Raw genomic sequence first — 22,715 nt, forward strand, 5'->3', positions numbered from 1 at the left:
GCACTCAGGAGCACTGTTAGTGTTGGGTTTTCTCTTTTGTGTATGGTTGTACTGGTTTGGCCTAATGGACTTTGCATTGTGTCAACATTTTCTTTGCTTTAAAAGCATGCCATGTAAAGTGTTTTTTTCCCTCCCATAATGGAAACAATGCCCAAGTCAAAGGCTTCCACAAATACCCTACAGTGGTCCATTGGGAGCAGTAGTCATATCCATAAACATGACTACATAATAACCCAGCGACATTGTATTACTGCAGTTATTCTGACCCGACTTATTCAAATTGGTCGGTGCTTGGAATATTGAAACAACGGAGGTCATATTCAAAAGGTCATTTAAGTTGCCGCAAATACAAAATCTCAGTAAATGATCAAAACATGAATATGGCCGGGTTTTCAGTCTGTGATCACAGTGTCTCTCCATGGAGGTCTCCTGCCTGTCAGTCACAGGCCTCGGGCGGCTGCAAAGTCATTTTCATATTCTCTGTTTAGGAAATTGCTCTAGAAACGAAAACATATTCAGGTGCTGAGTGACTGTTGCATCAACAAATAGATGTCTGTCCGGCGTAGTCAGGCATGAAGTCATTTCCCTGTCAATCACAGAGGAAACTTAATCCCAATTCTAACACAATTGAGGCCTGCCATCTGTTACAAGCAAAGTCAATTTTTTTTATTTTAGCACAGTTAAGTGGCCCCTGTTGGCAGTGGGAGATAACCTAAATGTTTTAATTTAGGTTGATTTCGTTACCAAAGGCCACACAACCATATATATATCAATAAGTTCTCCCTGGACCTAAATTGTAAGAGGAGAAACCTTGTTATGTTGTGTACACTTAAGTTTCAGATGGTCTCTTACTCCGATTTTCTTTTTCTTACAAATGATGAAACACACTAATAAGGTGGATGCATTTTCTACTTTTGGATTTTGCTAGATGTCGCTTCAAACATCTGTGTCCTTCAGACTGGCCTGTGTGTTTTAAATAAACCAGTGCTTCTTTTGTGATGTCTGAACACGTTTTCTTCTTTCTAACTTGTGCCAAATTCTTATTTGTCTTTGTATTCTTTTCTTAAGATGTTGGTTCGGTGGAGGGCCTCGCGTACCACCAGGGCTGGGACACCTTGTACTGGACCAGCTCCACCACCTCCACCATCACCAGACAAACTGTGGACCAGACACGAGTCGGAGCCTTCAGCCGGAACGCTGTGGTCACTCTCTCGGAGGAAGACCATCCACATGTCCTGGCCCTGGATGAGTGTCAAAAGTCAGTAGCTGTTTTATATCTCTCCGAATGGTCTCTTACTCTGCATTATTGTATCATTCAGTTAATCCAAGAAAACTCTGGACCTAAATTCAGCTTTTGATACTTTCACTCAAAATATTTTCTGTACCTATAATTACATATTTTGCTCAGTTTTTACAATGTGTTTATCAATTGGGGTCATCATCCTTTAGCATAACATTGATTTTATTTGCTATGCTGATGATACAACAATTGATCTAACTTGCATTGTCTCAGCCTTATTCAGTATACACATTGAATCAGGGAAAAGGCTCTGATTTTATTTACTGTTCCAGATGACACAACATAACAACATTTGCATTTAAATAATATTACAAAACTGAGGACTTCTTTCTTTTTAAGATAAAAACAGGTTTCTGCTTATGTTGGTAAGTAGGCTTGACAATGCTTTCCTCTCACCGTTTCCAGAAACCTTCAAATTATCTAACAATTAAATCCCACTTAATTAACAAGATTAAAGAAAACTACGTACAAAAATAAATGGCAGCTTTAGTGTTAAATATATATATATTTTTTAATCTCAAGACCCTATTTTTTTGTTTTAAACAATCCTTTTCACTGAGATAAAGATTGCCTTGTTTAGCATTTTAACACCAGAGCTGCATCAACAGCTTATTGAATACCTGATTTAACAGTTTACTTTGGTTGCCAGTTCTCTCAGAAAAGGTGTTGTCTGTTGTTCAAAAAGAACACCTCAGTATTACTGTCAAAGATCTAACTCTTGGATAATCCTGAATATCATTTTTTTCGGCGAGCAGTCTTAAAAGAGTCAGTATTTCACTCCTCGTCCGGTACTACAGTTTCTTGACCTCTGACTATATCCTTGGTCGGCAATTTGGCACCATATCCATCCTACTCCAGCAGCACTGTCTGATAATTAGAATTCCAACTCGAGTGATTAATTAGCGGCCCCTGGTTGTGACTTCTAACCGGAATCCTTATTATCACACTAGAGTGGACTACCATGACTTCATCATAGTGTGATGCAAGGGCCCAGTGGCAGAAAGATATTTTTATTTCAAACTCTATTTGTCTGTGGTTTATCTGCATAGCTGTAGATTTAATACATTCAAGATCCATCTTGCAAACCCGTACCAAGAACCAAGATAGAGAGCTTTCATTTATTTACTGCTTTCCTCTATCTGTGTTTTTTGTATTCTTAGATGTCCTCACATGGCGGGATTACGAATATATGACCTCTATCTCACAACGTGCGATGCTCATCAGTTTAATCAAATTGCAGCTCAGTTATTGGTGATGAGCTCCTTCGGGGCGAAAAAGGGGGAGCCGATGACAGGCCCGTGGAAGTCTTGGCAACATGTTGATAACTCACTGACAAAAATGCTTAAACCTCCATTAATTTGATACAGAGGAGAAGCTTTTTTTCTGTTGATTAGGGTTTGTTTTGCCGGCATAGCAGAGAGTCTGCTGATTGACATGTTGCTATAGTAGCACTTGCAAAAACCATCATCCCTGCTCCCTGATTCAATTTTAGACTACACATAATTGAATTGTAGTTCTTGCTCCGGTAGTAGACATTCGTAAATGGGAAGATGTGCTTCTTTGGAGAGAATGGATGATATCTTCACTTTACGATCAAGTCACTTGTTATAGCTAAATGACTAAAGACGATAAAATAAACGTTTCTTTGGTTGTCCTTCCACATTTTAGCCTGATGTTTTGGACCAACTGGAACGAGCAGAGGCCCAGCATCATGAGGTCCACCTTAGCAGGCAAAAACATGAGGATTATCGTCAGTTCGGACATCCTGACGCCCAACGGACTGACCATTGACCACAAAGCGGAGAAGCTCTACTTCTCAGATGGAAGCCTTGGCAAAATTGAGAGATGTGACTTTGATGGCACCAGCAGATATGTGAGTATAAAAAAAATGCCCACCTGAGTAAAATATATTATTGCAGTTGCCTAATCCTGTCTATTTAAGTTTCTATGCCATGATAAAAGTTATTAACTTGGATATTTCTATTGTTTTTCATGAAAACACCCCAGTGATTCGCTAATTAGAATATTTTATTTTCATTAATCTCTCTCAGTGATGAAGATGTTCATTACAAAAAACGAATAAAGTGAAACAAGGATGTCAGATTGATATGCCCTTTTCCTCAACATTCTTCCATTTAATTTCCCATCCCTATTGAGCTCCTGAAATATGATCCTCTACGCAGCGGATAGGATCTGAAAACCCTCTTGATGTTCTTTCTGATAGTTCAGCTCTAAGGGTACAGATGGTTCCTTAATCACAAAAGTCATTCCCTGCTAAACTAAAGAATCTCAGTGAGGAGAGTTCTCACTTTGCCTATGAAACGTTGCATGCATAATTTATAAAATCCCAGCTGGATATATAAAAGATTATATATAAGTGGATGTATGAAAGATTACAGTACAAGATTGCCTTTTCTTGCAATGAGTTTCAAATTTTTCTTGACATGACCTCGGCAGCTCAGCACCTTGGCCCATCTCAATTAGTTACCCATATGTGTCCCGAGCCGGGTCAGAAGGCTCAGAGAATCTTCACCTTCGGGTCCCCCACCTGCCCTCGCTGCGGCTTAGACCTGCTAATGAAGGCTTTGCAGTGAGACCGTTCAGGGTGCACACTCACCATACCAATTAAAATGTGTAAATTAAACAGAGGTAGCTGTTAACTTGAGCTTATACCCAAAGAGTGTTTGGGTAACTCTTAAAGGGGCATTATTATGCACATTTTCAAGTTTCATATCTTAATGTTGTGCCTATTTATGATATTTTTAAATGCTTTAATGTTCAAACAATTCTTAATTTCTCTCATACTGCCTGTGTTACCGAAGTAAACAAAGGAGTCCAATGGAGTCTTTTCAGGCAGGGGGGCGGGGAGTATTGGGGAGAGAAACTCCCCCTGGAGGGAATTTTGGATTTAAGCCTTTGCAGACCATTTACATGCACAAAAAACAATATACCACACTTCAGGAAAGCAACATAGGGTCTCTTGAAGACAAGGCTTGGCTCCCTGTCAATTAACAATATTTTAAAACTTGCAATAGGCAATGTTGGAAATTTAAAAAATGTGTTACGCTCTAGAATAGATACGATAAAAGACATTGTATTACAGCAATTCTGTATGTAGTCATATGAATGTAGACTTGGATGGCGTTGAAGTGTCCTCGAGGGCCCAGCTACCCCCGCTCTCTGCAGCAGTGCCATTACATGCCGACAGTGTCGTTGGCAGTTTTGGCATGGCCCACTCCCCCGTACCATTTTGAGAGTGGAGACCCATATTGTTAATGACGGCAGTGCTTCACAAAGGGCAGCGGAGTGCATAATAAGGGAAGATGTCAGCATGTTTGGCCAGGGGAAATATACCCTTTTTACCAGGAATTTGGCAAATATAACTTGAGTGTGTGGGAATGGTAAGTGTCATTTGAGTGAGCAATGTGTTGTCATATATCTCTCTTCAGCTCATCGGTTTGTAGTCTGTCTACATGGTTAAGGAAGAACCTTGTTTCAACATTATCGAAAAGTAAAGGACTGATAAGGACGTACAGAATATGTTCACATTCATCCGAAACACAACTTCCGAGAGTGTAATATGTTACTGGCTGTAAACTTAATGTCTCCCAAATCTAATTTCCCATCAATATGTTGCATTCGACCCCATCTGGCGATCTACACTGCCCCCCCTCCTTTTCCACACTAGGCCTCTTTTCCTGTCTCTCACTTGCCTGATGGCCAGTTGTTGCTTCCACATGCTGGGTTCCTTTAATCAACACCTGTCCTATTAATCCCAGTATGGCACAGGGCTAATGTGATGCTGCTTACAAGCCTGTCCCACTAATGACTAAGACTACATATCTGCTGGCAGCCATGATCCCCCCCCCAAAAGCCTGGAGAGTCCCACAAGGAGCCATCTGATGGATTCATGCCTCCCTGCCAATGACACTGTCATTTACTCCCTCAACATCTGGGTTAAGCAGTCATGTGGGCAGCGCGTGTGATGTGTTGATTAATGAGTCGAAACATTTATTCCTAGGGTTTCACTCAACATTCTGATGATGCTTTCTCCAGACAGTTTTTAGAAAGAGTATTGTATTTGTAGATGCAAGTATTGAAATGTATAAATGCACATGTGATTATCGATTCTGGCATTTAGAATCACATATATTGTTAAATGTGCTAAGTTCATTGCTATGAATGGCATTTGGCAGCACAAGCCTCAAAGAGGACATATTATGCTCATATTTGTGTTTTGTGCCTCTACTGAAACATATTTACATGCTACAGGAAATGGAAAACACAGAAAAAGGGATACTCTAAAGGTGAAAGGCATGACATTTTTTAACATGAAGATGTTTCCCTATATTCTTTTAGGTCATAGTTCAATCGGGAGCGGGAAACTTCTACGGGCTCGCCATCTATGCAGATTTCATCTACTGGTCGGATTGGGCCCGCAGGTCCGTGCTGCGATCAAACAAGTACACGGGCGCGGACACCAAGGTACTTCGAGCGGACATACCTCATCAACCAATGGGAATTATAGCAGTGGCCAGGGACACAAACAACTGTGAGTATTTGAACAGCTGGAGATGAGCTCTGCTTGATGACCATTGGATGCAATGTTGTGTCTGCAAATATTTGTGTATTCTGTGTGGGCAGGTGCGTGGGCGATGATGTGTGTTTATGGCCAGAAGTTTACACATAAGCATTTTCATTGTGTAAAAAGTGTAGTTAAGGACAACAGAACTAAATAAATATACTGCTGTATTTACGATGTACTTAACAAAATGAGGATATTGAGGCATGTATACAGTATCCTCCCCTAGACCGGCAATTGTTGTTGCTTCAATGCGCTGGGAACTAATAAAGCCAGGTTTGTTCTTGCTATTTGAGGCTAATACCAAAATGACTCAAAGTATAATATCTTTATTCACTGCAACGTACTCTTATCTCTTACTTCATCAACCTGTACATGGTGGCCTTCATCCAGTGACTACGGATGTAAATGAATAAAGTTAATATTCACTTTTGGTAAGAGAGTACCCTAAAAAACGTTTTTGGGAAATATTTCAGTAGTTTTTCTATATTTATTTTTAATATTTATAACAGGAAATGCATTGAAAAAGGATATATAATCTATTATTACATCTATAAAAAAGTAGAACTATGTTTATTTGTTAAGGAACAGTAAACTGATACACCCAAATGTACACATTTAAAAAAGCTAAGAACAAATTAACAAGAATAATAAGAAAATACAACACTAAAAGTAAAATATTCAACACAGTTATAACACTGTATATCTTATCAGCTAGCTAGTGTCAGTGTTTGCTAATAATATCTGATTAATAAGCTCTAAAAAGGCAAAGGGTATGATAAATGAACGATAAATAAAGGTGTTCTTATTAAGAATCGCTAGAATAGTACGTTTCAGTGGTAATTAATAAAAATAAGTAGCCTATGTTATTAAGGGAGTCTCTTAAGGGTCGTATAAAGTTTTATTTCCAAGTAGGACAAACGAAGGTGGGCTTAAGTGTGTCCCAGTGGTTGGGCCGGGACGCCGAGAGCGATGTGGTTCCTTGTTTATCTCTTCACGAAACATAATCACATCCTTTGACCTGCGTGGGCACAGCTGCAGGTCGACAGCATAATGTCCACTGAGCAACAATGGTTGATTTGATAACAAGTTTATCCTTTCTTCAGGTCTTTTATTGTTAACCTCTTTTTCTTCGGCAATGAATATCCTGTATTTAAATATTCATACAAATGGTTTACCTGGAAGTCAGAACACAGGAACTGTTTATTCTCAAATGAATACAATCCTCATGGCTGGAGGGCAGATAATAACAGAAGGGATAGACATGTCTCTTAACACTTACACTTAACACTACATGTCTTGTTGCTAAGCTTCTTCTCTACCTTTTCTCCTTCGCATTTTCTTCCAGGGGTTATGTCTGCAGTTTGGTCATGCGGTTTAGTGCAATACATGATTCCCACAGAGCTTCACACAGCGCCCAAGGCAGAGGAAGAAAAAATAAGGCAGCATCTTTTATACTTTTGCTACCTGTCAGCGAGGATATAGGTATCCTTTAACAATGGAACAACTCTTTGAATTCACATGTTGACCCCTGCTCATCCTTTTAAATGAAACAAATTGTAAGTGTTGCATTTCCCCATAATTAAATTAAAAAACACATGTCACATAAAAATTAGTTTTTTTTCTGGATTACTGGTAAATACATTTTTCCTGATGTTATCAGATAATATCGATAATGCCATGCCATAGCACATCACATCAAGATATTTCTGTCTTTGCTGTAATTTAATTTTACAGGAGAAAATCTATATTGGCTTTCGTCTCGATTAGCAGTAATGATCAGGTTTAGTGTTAGACCCTCAGATTCAAAAAGCAAGAGCTCCTGTATAGATTTACCAAACCCAAATCATTTGTCAACTTCAAATGGAATTTATTTGGAAAATCACTGACTAATATTGTAGTAAAAAAGGAAGGCTCGGAAGAAAAAAAAACATGAGTGTATTGAATAGCGCTGCACAATTAATCAAATTGTATATTGAAATCGCAATATGGAACAGTGCAATATTCAAATCACAGGAAGCACAATACTTGTTAAAGGCTAAATAAAAAATACCTTTTTGAATTAAGTATTCTGAAACTGCAGAGATATCATGGAACAAATACAATGTTACACACTTAAAAGAGCCTTAATATGCATATATTCATGGTTCATACTTGTATTTTGTCCCTCTACAATGACACTAATGTTCAAAAAGTGCTTTATTTTTCTCATCCTGCCAGCACCTCTTTTCTCCCTCTGTCTGAAACCAGAGTGCAGTCTGCTCTGATTGGTTAGCTGGCCGGCTCTGTTGTGATTGGTCAACCTAATAGAGATGTACCGCCCCTTAGCGCTAGCAAATAGTGTTGCATTGTGATGTCACTATGTTACAGAAGTAAACAAAGGAATCCAAAGCTGGTGTTTCAGGCATGGGGGAGGGGATGTGTGTGGGAGAGACACTTTGGGATTGTTGCCTTTGCAGACCATTTACATGCACAAAAACCTATATCACACACTACAGGAAAGGGACAACCCCAAAGAGCATAACAGGGTAAGTTTGATACAGATGCCATCAAACAATAACATCATAATCAGGTAATATATCGTTCAATGATAGTGGGAATTAAGATTAAAGAATGATCGATCCCTCCAATATCGTGAATCACATTGTAACAGTCAAAATAATCCCAATTAGTATTATTTTTCAAACCGCCCAATAATTGAACACGTTGGACCTTCACAGACCTAAAAGAAAGAGTGTGTCCCAGGGGAAATTCTTTCTTTCACTGCTTCTCGCCGCTTAATCACTTCTGTTTGATTGTTATTGAAGGTGAGCTGTCCCCGTGTCGACACATGAACGGAGGCTGCGGCGACCTTTGTCTCCTGACCCCGTATGGGAGGGTCAACTGCACTTGCCGCGGAGAACGTGTGCTCTTGGATGACAACCGATGCGTGTGTAAGTCATGAGGAGCTTTAGATTTAATTAAACCACAAGTGCTAACCCTCGGGACATTGTCGGTACCACATATCGATTGAAAGGACGCTCTTTATGAAAACATTGAAATGCATGGTTAAACCTGGGTTATGTCCACACTTGAGTTAGGCTCTTATTTGTGCTGTTTACACGAACCTTTGATGTATTTGAATTGATTCCTTTTAGCGTAAACACACAGAAAGGCAGGATTGTTTTCTTTCTCTTCGACAAAGCAAGTCCGTTTGTAACGATTCCGATAATCATAGTCGATACTGCTCGGGGAAATAAGGCTATATCATTTGGGACTTTATGTTTATGCCAGAAAAACATATTTGAAAGCATGGGGTGTTACACTTACCTGCTGAAAGTCACACAACTGAATTATTCCAATGGTGTCTGGCTCTCTAATTTGACAGATTGCAGGTTGAATTTGAAATGCAATGTGAGGATAGACCATAAGGTGGGAGGAGCTGTTCAAACGATGGAGGTTTGGCCAGACTAAACATGGCAAGTGACTCAGGGAAAAATCTGGATGGTCGCCTGGATGTCACGCTAGAGGACGACAAGCTTTTTACACCACACCCCATTTTGTTTCATTACTGGAGCAAGAAAACGTTTAATTTAAAAATATTTAAAGCAGAGAAGAGACAGAGATTGGTCCGTGAATTAATTTATTGTCAAATTTCACCGAGTAAAACGTTGTCATTTCTTATTAAATCATTGCCCTGAATCAAAAAACAGTTAGCTGCTAACTGAATATGAGAATATTCCAAGCATGTCACAGCGAGACTTCCCTCAACTTGAAGAACAGTTTAAGGGTAATTGGGTTATTGAATGACATTTACAAATGTTGACCCTACACTACAGTACACAGTGCCTCTGAACTCACATACTTTTACAAAGTTTTCCCAATATGCGCAGACAACTTTGAGATTTTGACAGCCTCATTGTCTTCTCCTGCAGCAGAAAATTCCTCTTGCAACATCCACACTGAATTTGAGTGCGGAAATGGCGAGTGCATAGACTACCAGCTAACGTGTGACGGAGTAGCCCACTGCAAGGATAAATCAGATGAGAAGATGCAGTACTGTGGTAAGAAACACCTGGATGAATTGTCTTATAAATAATTACTTGTGGATTGATTTTGGAGCGCTTAAAAGGAGGATGGTTTAACTTTCAAATTAATTTCACTGTGTCCAGACAACAGGAGTTGCCGGAAAGGTTTCAGACCTTGCTACAACCAACGGTGTGTGGCCAACAGTCGCTTCTGTGACAGGATCGATGACTGTGGGGATAACTCGGATGAAGCTTTCTGTAGCAGTGAGTTGCAACTGTTTGATCTGCGGCTCAATCTGTCCCGTTTCAATCCCGTCCTGCCTCCGAGGGCAAGATCCGGCGACACTAATGCTCATATTAATACGCCACGCTAGGCCACATGCTGAGCTAAGTCTTCACCGTCTAATGAGCCCCAAGATCAGAGTGCACAGATTCAAAGTAGCTCACAAGCCCCCCCAACATGTGAAGCTGCCTGGACAATTTGTTGCGACTGATTTAGTTTTTTAACCTTGGATGTTGAAATAATCCAGTAAAAGTTGCTCATTCCCCTGCTGTAATTGGACTAAAGTGGGATGTTATCAAGGTCTAGCTACCAAGCTGATAGAAGCCCACAAGGAGATAGAAGTGTTTTCATAATTAATGCACACTTTCCAACTATGGTATGCCAGGAGTTTATCTTCTGCCTTGCATTTGCTATTTAATGGGACACCACCAATAACTTTTTCCATTCCTATTAGGGAAATGTAATTATAGTAGCATGTATGTTATATACTGATTATGTGTTGCAGGCTGGGGAAATGAGCGGAACCATTGTTCAGTACTTGGTAAATTAATAACAAACCAAGATGCCCATCTCGCATATTATGGGTCATTTGCTCTTGCACCGCACTCAGGGGGTGATAGCACTATGCCAGTGCTTATAGCACTGATTCTCCAACTCATCAGAGAGATTTCTTCTTATCTGCCAGGACAGGAAGCTTATTTAAACCTCCCCCAGAAAGTATTGTTTTGAGCCGTACCTGTATCTGCCTCCGATTGCTTTTTGAAATGCTAATTCTCTCCCCCAGATGTCACATGCGGATCATCGGAATCATCGTGCAAGGATGGGAGCTGTGTACCCAGCTCAGCCTGGTGTAACCAGGTCATCGACTGTGCCGACGCCTCGGATGAAAAAAGCTGCAGTGAGTCCTTCACCTTGTAATTTTCAATTGCAGTATGGCTCAAATAAATATGCAGAAAACTGAGGTGTAGCAGATCACAGGAATCTGGTTACTTACTGTATGTCTGCCCAGGTCTCGTTTTATTGATGTTTTTCTAAATGTATGCGCCAAAAGAAACATCGATGCCTCACCTGCTGATCCGCCATCATACTTGTTTTATTAGAGAAGTTAAAAAAAGACATCCACTCAGATTCAGTTAAAATGAGGCTTATTGTAATTAGAAACATAACTATTGATAAAAAATAACTATTTATGTACTTATTTATTTATCTGTTTATCTATTCATATATTTGTTGTATTGACTTTTGTCTAAACACTCACCCTTTGACTGTTCAATTCCTTCCATGGTGACGAGACAATAATTGTGGCGCTGTGTTTTGTATTCAGACCACACTGACTGCTCTCACTTCTACAAGCTGGGGGTGACGGAAAAGGATTTCATCAGCTGCAACTCCACCTCCCTGTGCATCCACCCGACATGGATCTGTGACGGTGCCAACGACTGTGGGGACTATGCTGACGAGACCAACTGTCAGGGTGAGAAACCTACGCAAACAAACACAGACATAGACAGACACTCTGAGACAGACTATGGATGCCAGCTTCAATTAGAAAAGACTTAAGACTGATCTCATTTTTTGGAGATGATAATGACAGTGGGATGAGAGATTCAGAGAGAGCTCATGAAGATATAATGACCTCAAACATTGCTTTATTTTAAGAGGACTGACTTGTTTGTGTTGTTTGTCCAAGTTTCCCATGGGCAGAAGTGCGAGGAGGGCCACTTTGCTTGTCCAAGTGGGAACTGCATCTCCAGCGTTTGGCTATGCGACGGCCAAAAAGACTGCGAGGATGGAGCAGATGAATTCCAGTGTGGTAAACAGACTAATCTTACCTCTCAATGAAATAACTTTACAGTAAATGGAAAATATATGTTGTGTTCTCAAAAAACAAAATTGGTATTTGCTTGATTCAGACAACACTAATAAGAAGTGGAAGGATGTTTATCTTCCATTATCGAAGCTACTTGTCCATTCAAATGGTGAATAGTAATATCTTGTGCAAACCCTTGACTTTTGATTTGACACCACCAGCAAGTCAACATTTGCTTGTGCAGTGAAACATCTCAATTTTGTGCAGACAGGACTTTTCTCTAGTTCAACAATTAGTTATTTTTGTATGGTTAGGAGGAAAATATATCCTACTATCAGATGGATTGGCAAACAATCAGGTTCAAACTATCCTGTTACCCACGAAATCCCTTCACATCTTTCCAATACTTACCAAATCTGACCAATAACCTGTGACATCACCACCAGCCTCTGTTTTGTGTTTAATGCTAATTAGCAAATGTTAGCACAACTGCAAGGACGTGGTGGATACATTCTAGTGTGGTAAACCAATCTTACCTCTTAATACAAGTGCTTCTTCACAATACATTTCTCTTCCCTTTGTTTTTCTCCCCCTTATTGTGTGTTTGAGATTTCTCAAGTGGGTGATGCTGCTTGTTTGAAAGTCTAATTCCAGCCCTGAATCCATAGTGACGCTGTTAAGAACATATGTTTTCTTCCTCTCCTCTCTTACAATGAATAACAATGTATAGCCTTTTCAGTGTAACAACTAATTAATGAGGCATCAGTCATTGAAATGGTAATAATTAAGATGGGAAATGCTGTTCTATAGAGTGCCACAGTCCTAAAACCCGGAAGTAAGCTGCGCATGGATTCCTTCGACAAAAAAGCAATGCAATTTCTCCATAATTTTATCATTTTCTAATCATAAATCTATCGATTAGATTTATGATTAGAACATTGTAAAAGTAGGGTAGACATGTGGATATTATCCGACTGAACAAAACGTGATCTGTCTCTTAAATGTGTGTCAACCACAGACCTTATTTCGAGCTATTTTCCAAAATCCTATGGAGAAATTGCATTGCTTTTTTGTCGAAGTAACCCATGCGCAGCTTACTTCCGGTTTTAGGACGCGTCACTGTGGCACTCTATAGAAAGCAGGGACATGTGAAAGGATTACCACAATGCCACTCCTTTACTTCCTGTACCAGAGGCAGCCAAAGCGTTATTACCTATGCTTTGATCCGTGCTAAGGTATGCAGAGACAAAGTCAAAAGCGTTCCAATTAAACAAGGAGACCATAATTAAGTCATGGTATGGATAATTTGCCCTCCAACCGATAGGTCTCGCGCGCACAACCGTTCATGTGTCATTGCTTTTGGCAGCAAATCAAAATGGACTGGGTGCTTTAATGTAGGTGCTGAGAGTAGCTGTTGGGCTTTATCACTGTCACACATATGCACAAGGTAATTACATCTGATGGATAAGTACACACACACACACACACACACACACACACACACACACACACACACACACACACACACACACACACACACACACACACACACACACACACACACACACACACAGTGTCAACACACTCACTTCAGCCTATGGCGTCGTCTAGGCCATGCTTTAGTTAGAGTGTAAGAAGTCAGGAAGCAGTCGGCAGTTAGTGCTGTCATACAGTATGTGTACAGAACTGGAGGAATATTGCATTTCCTATCTTTGTGAGGTAAGAGAGATGTAACTATTGCAATTTGCAATTATTGACAGTAGATACACCCCATTCTAGACACTCGCACACAAACACAATGACATATTTTGTTACATCCCTTTCAACTGTTCAACCTTTTTTAGCAGCTCTATAGCTCACTTTGTTGTTAGGTCTGCAAACAAATGTCCAAATGAGGGGAAGTCTGTGGGTTTTTGAATTCAGGAACAATTTAGAGCACATACGTGGCCACAAATAAGTAATGTTTACTCTCTTTCGTCCACTACTTTACCCGGACTGAAATAACTTAAACACTAGTCAAGGGATTGAGACCAAATTGTGTTCATTCATGGTAGACAGAGGATACACCCTAATGACTTTAATGATCCATTGACGTTTCATCCAGCAGCACCATCAAGCTGATATTAATAGTTTTTACTATAACATTTCTCTGCAGCTATTCAATGGATTGCTATTTATTTCTTAAAGATATCCATGGTGCCCAAAGGATGTATCTTATATACCAGTGGTTCCCAACCTGTGGGCCGCGGACCCCTAGTGGTCCGCGAAGGCATTGCAAGTGGGCCGCCAAATTATTATTATTACTTTGTTTGTACAGGCTAAAGACACAAACATGGACATAAGAATAACATATAGCACATGAAATTTCCCATCTCAGACAAAAACAAAACAAAAACCGAAGAAATAAAGATACAGTCAGTAGGATCACTTCAACATTTCACAAACAAAAATAGGTTGACAACCAAATACCACCAAAAACACAACATTCATTGTTTCTTTAATCCCACTCTTCATTAGAGCTTATTTCCCATTTCATGGCGTGTTCAGCCACCCTTTGGTTTTTTGGTGGCAATAATTATTTTCAAAAGAAATTGTGTTTTTAATCTACTCTTCAAACACCTTAAAATTAAGATTACTCCTTGATTGACTTTTAAAATTATGTATTTTAGCCAGAAGAATAGTTGTATTTATTAACTGTGTGCGGTCTTCATTTAAAAGCCCAAATAAAATATGAAAGGGTGTACATGCAAATTCAACATTTGCCGCCAAATAATTTGCCCAACATTATGATTTCTGTGAAAATATTTTCATTATTAAGATTTTTTTTTATTTTAACCTCTTTTCCTTTTCCTTTCTTGATCCTCCTTAGCAACGGCCATTACAGTCCTTGACAGCGGTCTCTACTGGATTTACAACGTGTCACATGTTCTGAATTTAATCAGAACTTTATTTAGGCTCCGTATTGTTTATGGTTGAATGTGGGCCGCACAAATATTTTTGATTCTTAAGTGGGCCCTGAGTTGAAAAAGGTTGGGAACCGCTGTTATATACTATATAATATCTTGGGTGAACCCTTGACCTTTCATATAGCACCAGTAGGTCAAACATAATACTTGCAAAGAAATATCTCCACTTGATAGATAATGGGTTGGTACAACACTCCGTACAGAGCTTCAGGGTTCCCAGGCAACATATCCTCTTGAATTTACTAATCCCATTAGTTGTCATTCTTGTTTTGCAATCAAAACTATTATGGGATTGATTGCCAGAACATTTGGTTCATAAAATCTTGTTCACGTCAGTACCCCGTCAGATGTGTACCCACTTGACTGTGTGACATCACCATCAGCCTCAGCTGTGCTAAGTATTAATTTCTAACAAGCACATGTTAGCATGCTACCACACGGAACTAAGATAGGGACAACATGTGTAAAATATCACACCTGCCAAATATAGGCATGTTAACATTATCATTATGAGCATGTTAGCGTGCTGACATTAACATTTAGCTTGAGAGACCGCTATACGTTAGTACAGCCTCACAGAGCTTTTAGTATGTCGTGTTTATGTATGATTAATTTAGCCTTCAAAACCATCCAGACTCTGGTAGTTGGAGGCCGATAAGGGACTTATTTCAAGAAGAATAACAAAATATGACCATAGATCTTTGAAGTCTTTGCCTTTGAGTTTTGGGCAGAGAAGTTACAGTTCTCTCACTTGACTGCTTCCTGTATAATGAACCAGCACATTTGTTCACATTCCACTTACAACATATGTTTGCAGCACAGTGCAACACTGTGCAGTGAAATCCGGTTCTCATATTTAACGCTCTTGAAGTTATCTGATTTATTGAGTAAATTGGCCATGAATGTTGTTAGAGAGATGCATAACACATGAACAGCTTTCCCATTCCTTTATCTTAAAATGTCATTTGTGCCCGTGTGAAATGATAACATCCCATGCTTCAAATGCGCTTATATCAGAGCCGATATGAATTTCGCCACGATTCTTTGAGAAGTTCTGAATAGCTTTTTCAGGCAAAATAGACAATATTCCCATTCCTCTGGGTTAATTACCATATAAAACGCTCCAGCCACCGATTATCTGATTGCGACGGCAAAGTGGTTTGAGGAAAATGTCATTACATTTCAAAAAGAATTTGAAATTCCTCATGTGATAAGATGAAACAGTCATTTGTCACTCAACAACAGATAATGCGCTTTTCTTCTCAGTGAAAAACTATTGAAAGTGAGACATGAAAGTCTCTCTTTGATACATGTAATGTGCTACAGACCTGTTTTTTTGTTAGACACTTGAAGCAGCTGATTGAAATGCAAATTCCGTCTTCATAATCATGCTTTTCCAGATTTAGCCATTTAATGTTTATCTTATCCATATCTCACAACACCGTATCAAAGCACGTAGAAAGCTGGTGGGATTTACAAAGTCCGAAAGGAAGGAAAGCAACGCAGTGAGAGAGACTCCCCGTACCTACCCCCCACCCTCAGTTTTCCTTGAACTGATGTGACCTGAAGCACACATTACCCCTTCCTTCCCTCCACATCTCTTCAAAGCTCCTGCCGTCTTTGCTAGGCCTTACATCTGAGAGACAGAGACCAGAGAAACGGCTTCCCAGGGAGAGTGGGTGGCTCAGTGAAACAAACTCAGTGCAGATTATGAATAAATCCACATTTCACACAACGGCTTTAGCACGTTGAACAGCCGAGTTGACACCCAACTGTTTCTTGTCACCCCCAGCAGCTTAGTTTCTTTTCAATTTACAATAAGAGAACAAAATAGTGAATACTTGCTTTGTTATTGATACAATATTTAATAAAGACTCTGTTTTGTGTTCAGTTGATGTTTTAATTTCCCCGGATGAACAGAAACCAGGAGCTTTAATCAAAATGTCTTCTGTGAAACAAACAGTGTTTGTCGTGGCAGCTCATGTTTGCTGCGAATTGGGAAAAAAGTAAAAGAAGCAAGCCACGGGGCAAATAGAAGCTAACCCAATTGTTGTGTCACGATTTAAAAAACCCTCTGCCCCTACTATAAGGTATATCACCTTTGCTGTTGTTTCCTCCTTATTTTTGATTGATTTATAGCATTGAAATGTCTTTCCGTCTTTCCCTCTGCCCTCTGCAGACTCGTCATGCTTGTGGAACCAGTTCGCCTGCTCGAAGAACAAATGCATAGCTAAACAATGGCTATGTGATGGCGAGAACGACTGTGAGGATGGCCTGGACGAGAGCGTGCAGATCTGCGGTAAGTGTCCCTTTCAGATGTTTTGAGGAGTCTGCTGTGGGTGTAAAAGGCCACATGCGCTGCATACCTCCATGTGTTCACTGTAACAGAGCTTGAAAACAAATGGACAGAATTGAAACAATCTTAATGAGACACCAAATTAGTCCGCAGGTCTTTCTAATGATTCAAGTAGGCACTGAGGCAAATACATTTCTCATCACCAAGACCCAAGGGGTACAGCTTTTTTATTTCAATGGGCAAATGAGATGTGTACGTAATGAATTCTGAAATAAAATAAAAGCAATCCAACCACAATAAAGCGACCAACATTGCTGTGAACATTTGTTGCGTGATTGGATTGTAATTGGATGTGGAGGAAATATGAATGCAATTGCCCAAAGGTTTCATGGTACAAAAAAAAAAGAAGACATGCATTTGGCTAGGCATGCCTAATTGAACTTCTGTATCTACCTTTATATCTCAGTGCAGCTATGTTTTTCTTTTTTAAGCTCTAATGTAAAAGCTCAGTATTGCTGACTTACAGAATAGAAGCGAAACATTGAAAATGTTAAAACTGCACAATCATTATTTGTTGGCATGCACAAGGGGAACTGCACCTCTTTTCCCCCTCTCTCTGAAACCAGAGCCCGGTCTGCTCTGATTGGTCAGCGGGCTTGCTCTGTTGGGATTTGTCAACTGCTCAGAGATTTCCCACCCCTTAGCCTATCACATACAATGTGTCAGAGTGCTAGCCAATAGAAGTGTGAGAGTTGCATAGTGACAGGGAGGCTGTGGGTAAGTGCGCTGATCTTCGGATCAGGGGAGCACTGGTTCACTCCCCACTGCAGACAGCATGACGTTGTGTCCTTGGGCAAGACACTTCTCCCAAAATTGCTCCTGTGGGGACTGCCCACAGTATTGACAAGTAATGTGATGTCACTATGTAAGGGATGTAAACAAAGGAGTGGAGGGAGGAGTGTATTGGAGAGAAAATCCCTACTGGAGGGAACTTTGGGATTTGTGCAGACCATTTACAAAAGCCTATATAACAAACTACAGGAAAGGGAAATCACCACATTTTATATTGATGCCTATACTTTTACCTTGAGTACAAATGGAATGCAGGACTTTTATTTGTAACAAAATATTTTAACACTGTAGTTTTGTTACTTTTACTTTAGTAATACATATGAGCACTGCTCCCATGAGGGTTGAAAAACTGCTGTGATCTATTGGCGTCACAGATAAATGTTAAATTACTATCCTAACAAGTACAAATTAATATACTTTGTTTAAGTATACCGGGCTTGTACATATTTCTCTCTGTATTGCGTTTGACCTATTGTGTTGGGCATGTGGCCTTGTTTTCCTCTCAGGCTTAGTGACATGTGCTCCTGGGCTGTTCAGCTGCCCCGGGTCATACGCCTGTGTTCCAAAACGCTGGCTCTGTGATGGTGAAAGGGACTGCCCCGACGGGAGCGACGAGCTGTCTGCAGCTGGCTGCGGTAAGCTCTAAACTCTGGTTTTACATATTGATATCCTCTCTGCAGCAACAACAAATATAATGTTATCCCAGAATTCCCATAAAAAAGCTAATTGTTGCTTGGTTTCAGTTGTGTAGAACTTCATATCTAACTGTGAAAAACTGAAAAAACGCCGACTGTACTGTAAATGAGTTTGCATATTTTTATTCCAAGCAGGAAAAGAAGACAACTTTAGTTTAAGAAAATAGCACAAAGGAAGTTCTTGTAAAATGTCAGCCTTCTCTAGCTGGCATAATCTTGATTGCCTTCCACAAATTGGTCCTGAACCATTCAAAAGTAATTGTTCATTCTAGTCTTTCTTTGATTCAATAGTGGAGGAACAATTTCAATCACAGAAGCATAAGGCTCACGAAAGTTGACATTTTACACACCGAGGAAGCCTACCATGTTCAGAAGAAAAAATGTTTATCCAATGATTAGCCTCTTGAAACCATTTATTTTCATGCATTAGCACCCAACAACACATGTGATGACAGCTCGTTTCGCTGCCGCAACAAAGCGTGCATCCCCCAGCGATTCGTCTGCGACCACGATGACGACTGTGGAGATGGGTCTGATGAGTCGGTGGAATGTGGTTCGTATAGTTATGTTGCTTGTAATAAACACCAATGGTATATGAATATGTCTTTTTTCAAAAAAAGTTGCACTAGATAGTTTCCTAACTTACAAATGGTAGACAATCTTTTCAATGGTTTGATAACTGCACATTTGCACAGTCTTCCTCAAGAAAATGGGTTCTCTGTGGTAGGAGACAGTTATTAAATGGAATGAAAAGACTAAGTGAATAAGGGTCAAATAGACCAGTGAAGTAAGTGAAGCCTAGAATAAAATCTGGTTCAAATATGTGGCACGATTGTGTTACATGAAGTACCGGACTTTGATTTAGAGCTGCAGTATAACTCAGTGGTTAGAGCTGGCGGCCCATGTGTCTGCCACCACATATGCAGGTTTGATTCCCAATTTGGGAACATTTCAGGGCAATGTTATCCCCTTTCCACCTCTTGGTCTCTAATAAAGGCACTCCCCAGACCAAAAGGAAATAAATGAATGTTAATTCATTGTGCGTGCGTTTGATAACAAACATTACAGGAAGTCAGGAAATCACATTACAATGCAAAATAATAATAATTGGTCGAAACAGTTTTTTATTCCATTATTGCATTCCCCGTACCTTTGCCAGTTATTGATGCAAATATATGAAATGACGAAACATTGATTGAAAGGATGGAGTGATTATCTGTATAAAGGGTTTAATATATAATATCTTATTTAAATACATGCTCAAACGAGGTGCTCTAAAGCTAGATTATTGTAGAACAGGCTGGACTGGTCTTAGTTTCTCTTATTTGATATATCGTTTTAATTTTATTCTGAAAAAATGACACCCAGATTTTTATTTGGGTATATACAATTTTTGGTGTCTGAACTAGAGGGCATTTTCTGCCAGAGAACTGATCTGTGATTTCTTGGGCTGATGAAACATTTATACTTTAATTGAAATACTGTCCGATGCAGCTGTGCACACCATTACACCTCCAAATGGCTCTATGAGAGTGCTTCATTGAAATATGAACAATGGCAGTGAAAAAGCTTATTTTCACTATGTGAACTTAATTCTGTTCCATCTGAAGCTGTGTCAGACCCAGTGTAACTTGATGAAAAACGTCTGTCTTTCTTCCTTCAGCCTACCGCTCCTGTGGATCAGAAGAGTTTCGCTGCGGGGACGGCCGCTGTCTCCTCAGCTCTCAGTGGGAGTGTGACGGCTACGCAGACTGTCCCGACCACTCTGACGAACTGCCTCTGAACCTCAAATGTCTGGCCGCAGGTAAGACTGCTGCTTGGCTTGCTTCTGGAATCCCTTCATCAGTGTCACCAGCAGTATTACTCGCCCAGCAAACTGCCGGGGACATGTGGCGGATAGAAAAGGCACTAAAACCGGGAGAGCTATCTTGAAAATGTCAAAAACATTCCCCAAACTTTGATGATAAATTACAGGGCTTCGTGCCAGTGACAGTCATATCTTGCTCTTTTCAGGAAGCTTGTGCAACGGCTCCTTCTACATGTGCTCCAATGGACGCTGCATCTCCGAGGGAAACCTCTGTGATGGCAGAGATGATTGTGGAGACCGGTCGGATGAGAGAAACTGTAATGTTAACGAATGCTTGAACCGTCGAATCAGTGGGTGCACTCAGGACTGCCAAGATCTTCCTGTGGGATACAAGGTAAATGACCAGTGGACTAGTCACGCTTCAGTTGCTCCAAAGTACATTCCTCCTCTGAATGACTTGCTGGCTACAGCCTTATTCCTCCAGTAAAAGCTGAAAATTCAACCATTTTCCGAACAAGCTATGAGCTTGTCACTGTGGTTTGGTGCAAAAGCAAACTGCCTTCCAAATGCAAACTCTGTGACCCTACTGTGTTAAATTGTAGACATGAATCCCAGCTTTTATGTGGCCTACTTCCCACATTGTGACTTGCAACATAATATTCAGATATAAAGAAAATGACTACAGTGGAACATTTGATATCATACTGACCAGAGTTCTAAGCTATAGCATCATTAGTAGAAGGTGGGCATTGATGATGTGTTAGTGATAATAAATCAAGCCTTACTTTGCACATAATTGATGAGATGAAAATGGTTCGGAGCATATATAGGTTAAGCTTGTTGCTTTTTAAATAACCTTGAATGCTGTAAGGAGAGTCTGATGATATGCCAACTTTTTTCTGTGCCTCCTCATGGTGCCGGGCAATTGTGCCGTGCCTGGCATTGGTGGCATGTGATGATAGGAGTGAATCCAGGTCAAGGCCACGTCCACTGGAGAACTCCATTGGCTGCACTTTTATCGTCCTGCAGCAGTTTATATCTTCGTCTATGTATTACACCTCTCTTACTCCTCCATGAGACGGTGTTCACTGCATCGGAAAACTGGTGGAAATCACAGAAGACCTCTCTTTCCTGTCATGTCAGGGGCATAGCAGTACAGGGAGCACATCAATGCAGACCCTTAGCTCATCCATTGGTGGCCTGAACAGGAAGATCAGCAGAAAGGCCCTCAAGGTTATAACTGTGGATAAGAAAGGGATTTGCTCTGGGTCCATAGCAGCTGATACAAGCACTTTGAGTTATTTGAGGGGGGGGGGTGGGGGGCCTGGTAACTGAAGTGCGATTGGATTTGTTGAGCCACGGTACAGTATGTATCACAGCTTTGATGTCATGTTCGGATGCGAGGGTTTAAGATATTTGTCAGTGCTGACCTGCATTCCTTTGAGGCAAAGGTACTGGAGTCTGAAATAAATTGTCTGTTGTTAGAAATGGATCTAAAATGACTGTAAAAGCACAGCATGAATAGGTGCACTGCTTGAATAGCATAGCTACAATAACGCTTGTATAAAGAACTCAAATGGTTTGTTTTATAATCATTTTTTTAAAAGAGAGAAAGAAGGCTCTTGTCTTCCATTCCCGAAATTCATGATCAAGTCTCACTTACAAATTACCCTAACCCCAACCTAACCCCAGCAGGAGCTCTTCATAACTCAGGAACTAAGGGTCCAATTAACTGGAAATACTGGTGTATAGGGTGGTTTTTGGCCACCCTGAACATGCCAGTCTTGGTCCCGAGTTGCTACAACCTTCCCTTAACGAGATATCATAAGTTGTAACACTTTTCAGAATATTTTAGAATGGGGGTCCACTGGCAGCTATATCAAAGGAAACAGATAGAAATGTCAAATGTCCTACACTTAAGCAGTAGGAGTAGACTATGATGGACACACACTTTTATGGCTCTACAATTTAGCGTTCTGGAGTTATATGCAGATGCTCCCTTATGTTACTATATGGGGAGCTAGATACAATTAATTAGCTATGGGCGCCACTCGGCACACTGAAGAGAAGGGAGGAGAAAAACATATACACCAATTTCCATGACTCTAGCATTCACT

General features: G+C 40.2%; 1 protein-coding gene across 9 annotated transcripts in view; it reads left to right on the plus strand.

The window, feature by feature from the left end:
• The window catches only part of lrp1bb (low density lipoprotein receptor-related protein 1Bb), a 336,417-nt gene that overhangs the window by 236,275 nt on the left and 77,427 nt on the right, over positions 1-22,715 (plus strand). For all 9 annotated transcript variants that reach the window (XM_079666350.1, XM_079666351.1, XM_079666347.1 and 6 more), the window contains 14 exons: positions 1,069-1,258; positions 2,969-3,173; positions 5,660-5,852; positions 8,690-8,815; positions 9,797-9,925; positions 10,034-10,153; positions 10,957-11,070; positions 11,497-11,646; positions 11,863-11,985; positions 17,128-17,247; positions 18,603-18,731; positions 19,222-19,344; positions 20,455-20,595; positions 20,805-20,992. In XM_079666350.1, the coding sequence (XP_079522476.1) occupies positions 1,069-1,258; positions 2,969-3,173; positions 5,660-5,852; positions 8,690-8,815; positions 9,797-9,925; positions 10,034-10,153; positions 10,957-11,070; positions 11,497-11,646; positions 11,863-11,985; positions 17,128-17,247; positions 18,603-18,731; positions 19,222-19,344; positions 20,455-20,595; positions 20,805-20,992 (2,051 nt within the window). The remainder of the gene's footprint in view (positions 1-1,068; positions 1,259-2,968; positions 3,174-5,659; positions 5,853-8,689; positions 8,816-9,796; positions 9,926-10,033; positions 10,154-10,956; positions 11,071-11,496; positions 11,647-11,862; positions 11,986-17,127; positions 17,248-18,602; positions 18,732-19,221; positions 19,345-20,454; positions 20,596-20,804; positions 20,993-22,715) is intronic.

The sequence above is a fragment of the Notothenia rossii genome, assembly GCF_949606895.1.
Source record: "Notothenia rossii genome assembly, chromosome: 2".
Taxonomy (NCBI): domain Eukaryota; kingdom Metazoa; phylum Chordata; class Actinopteri; order Perciformes; family Nototheniidae; genus Notothenia; species Notothenia rossii.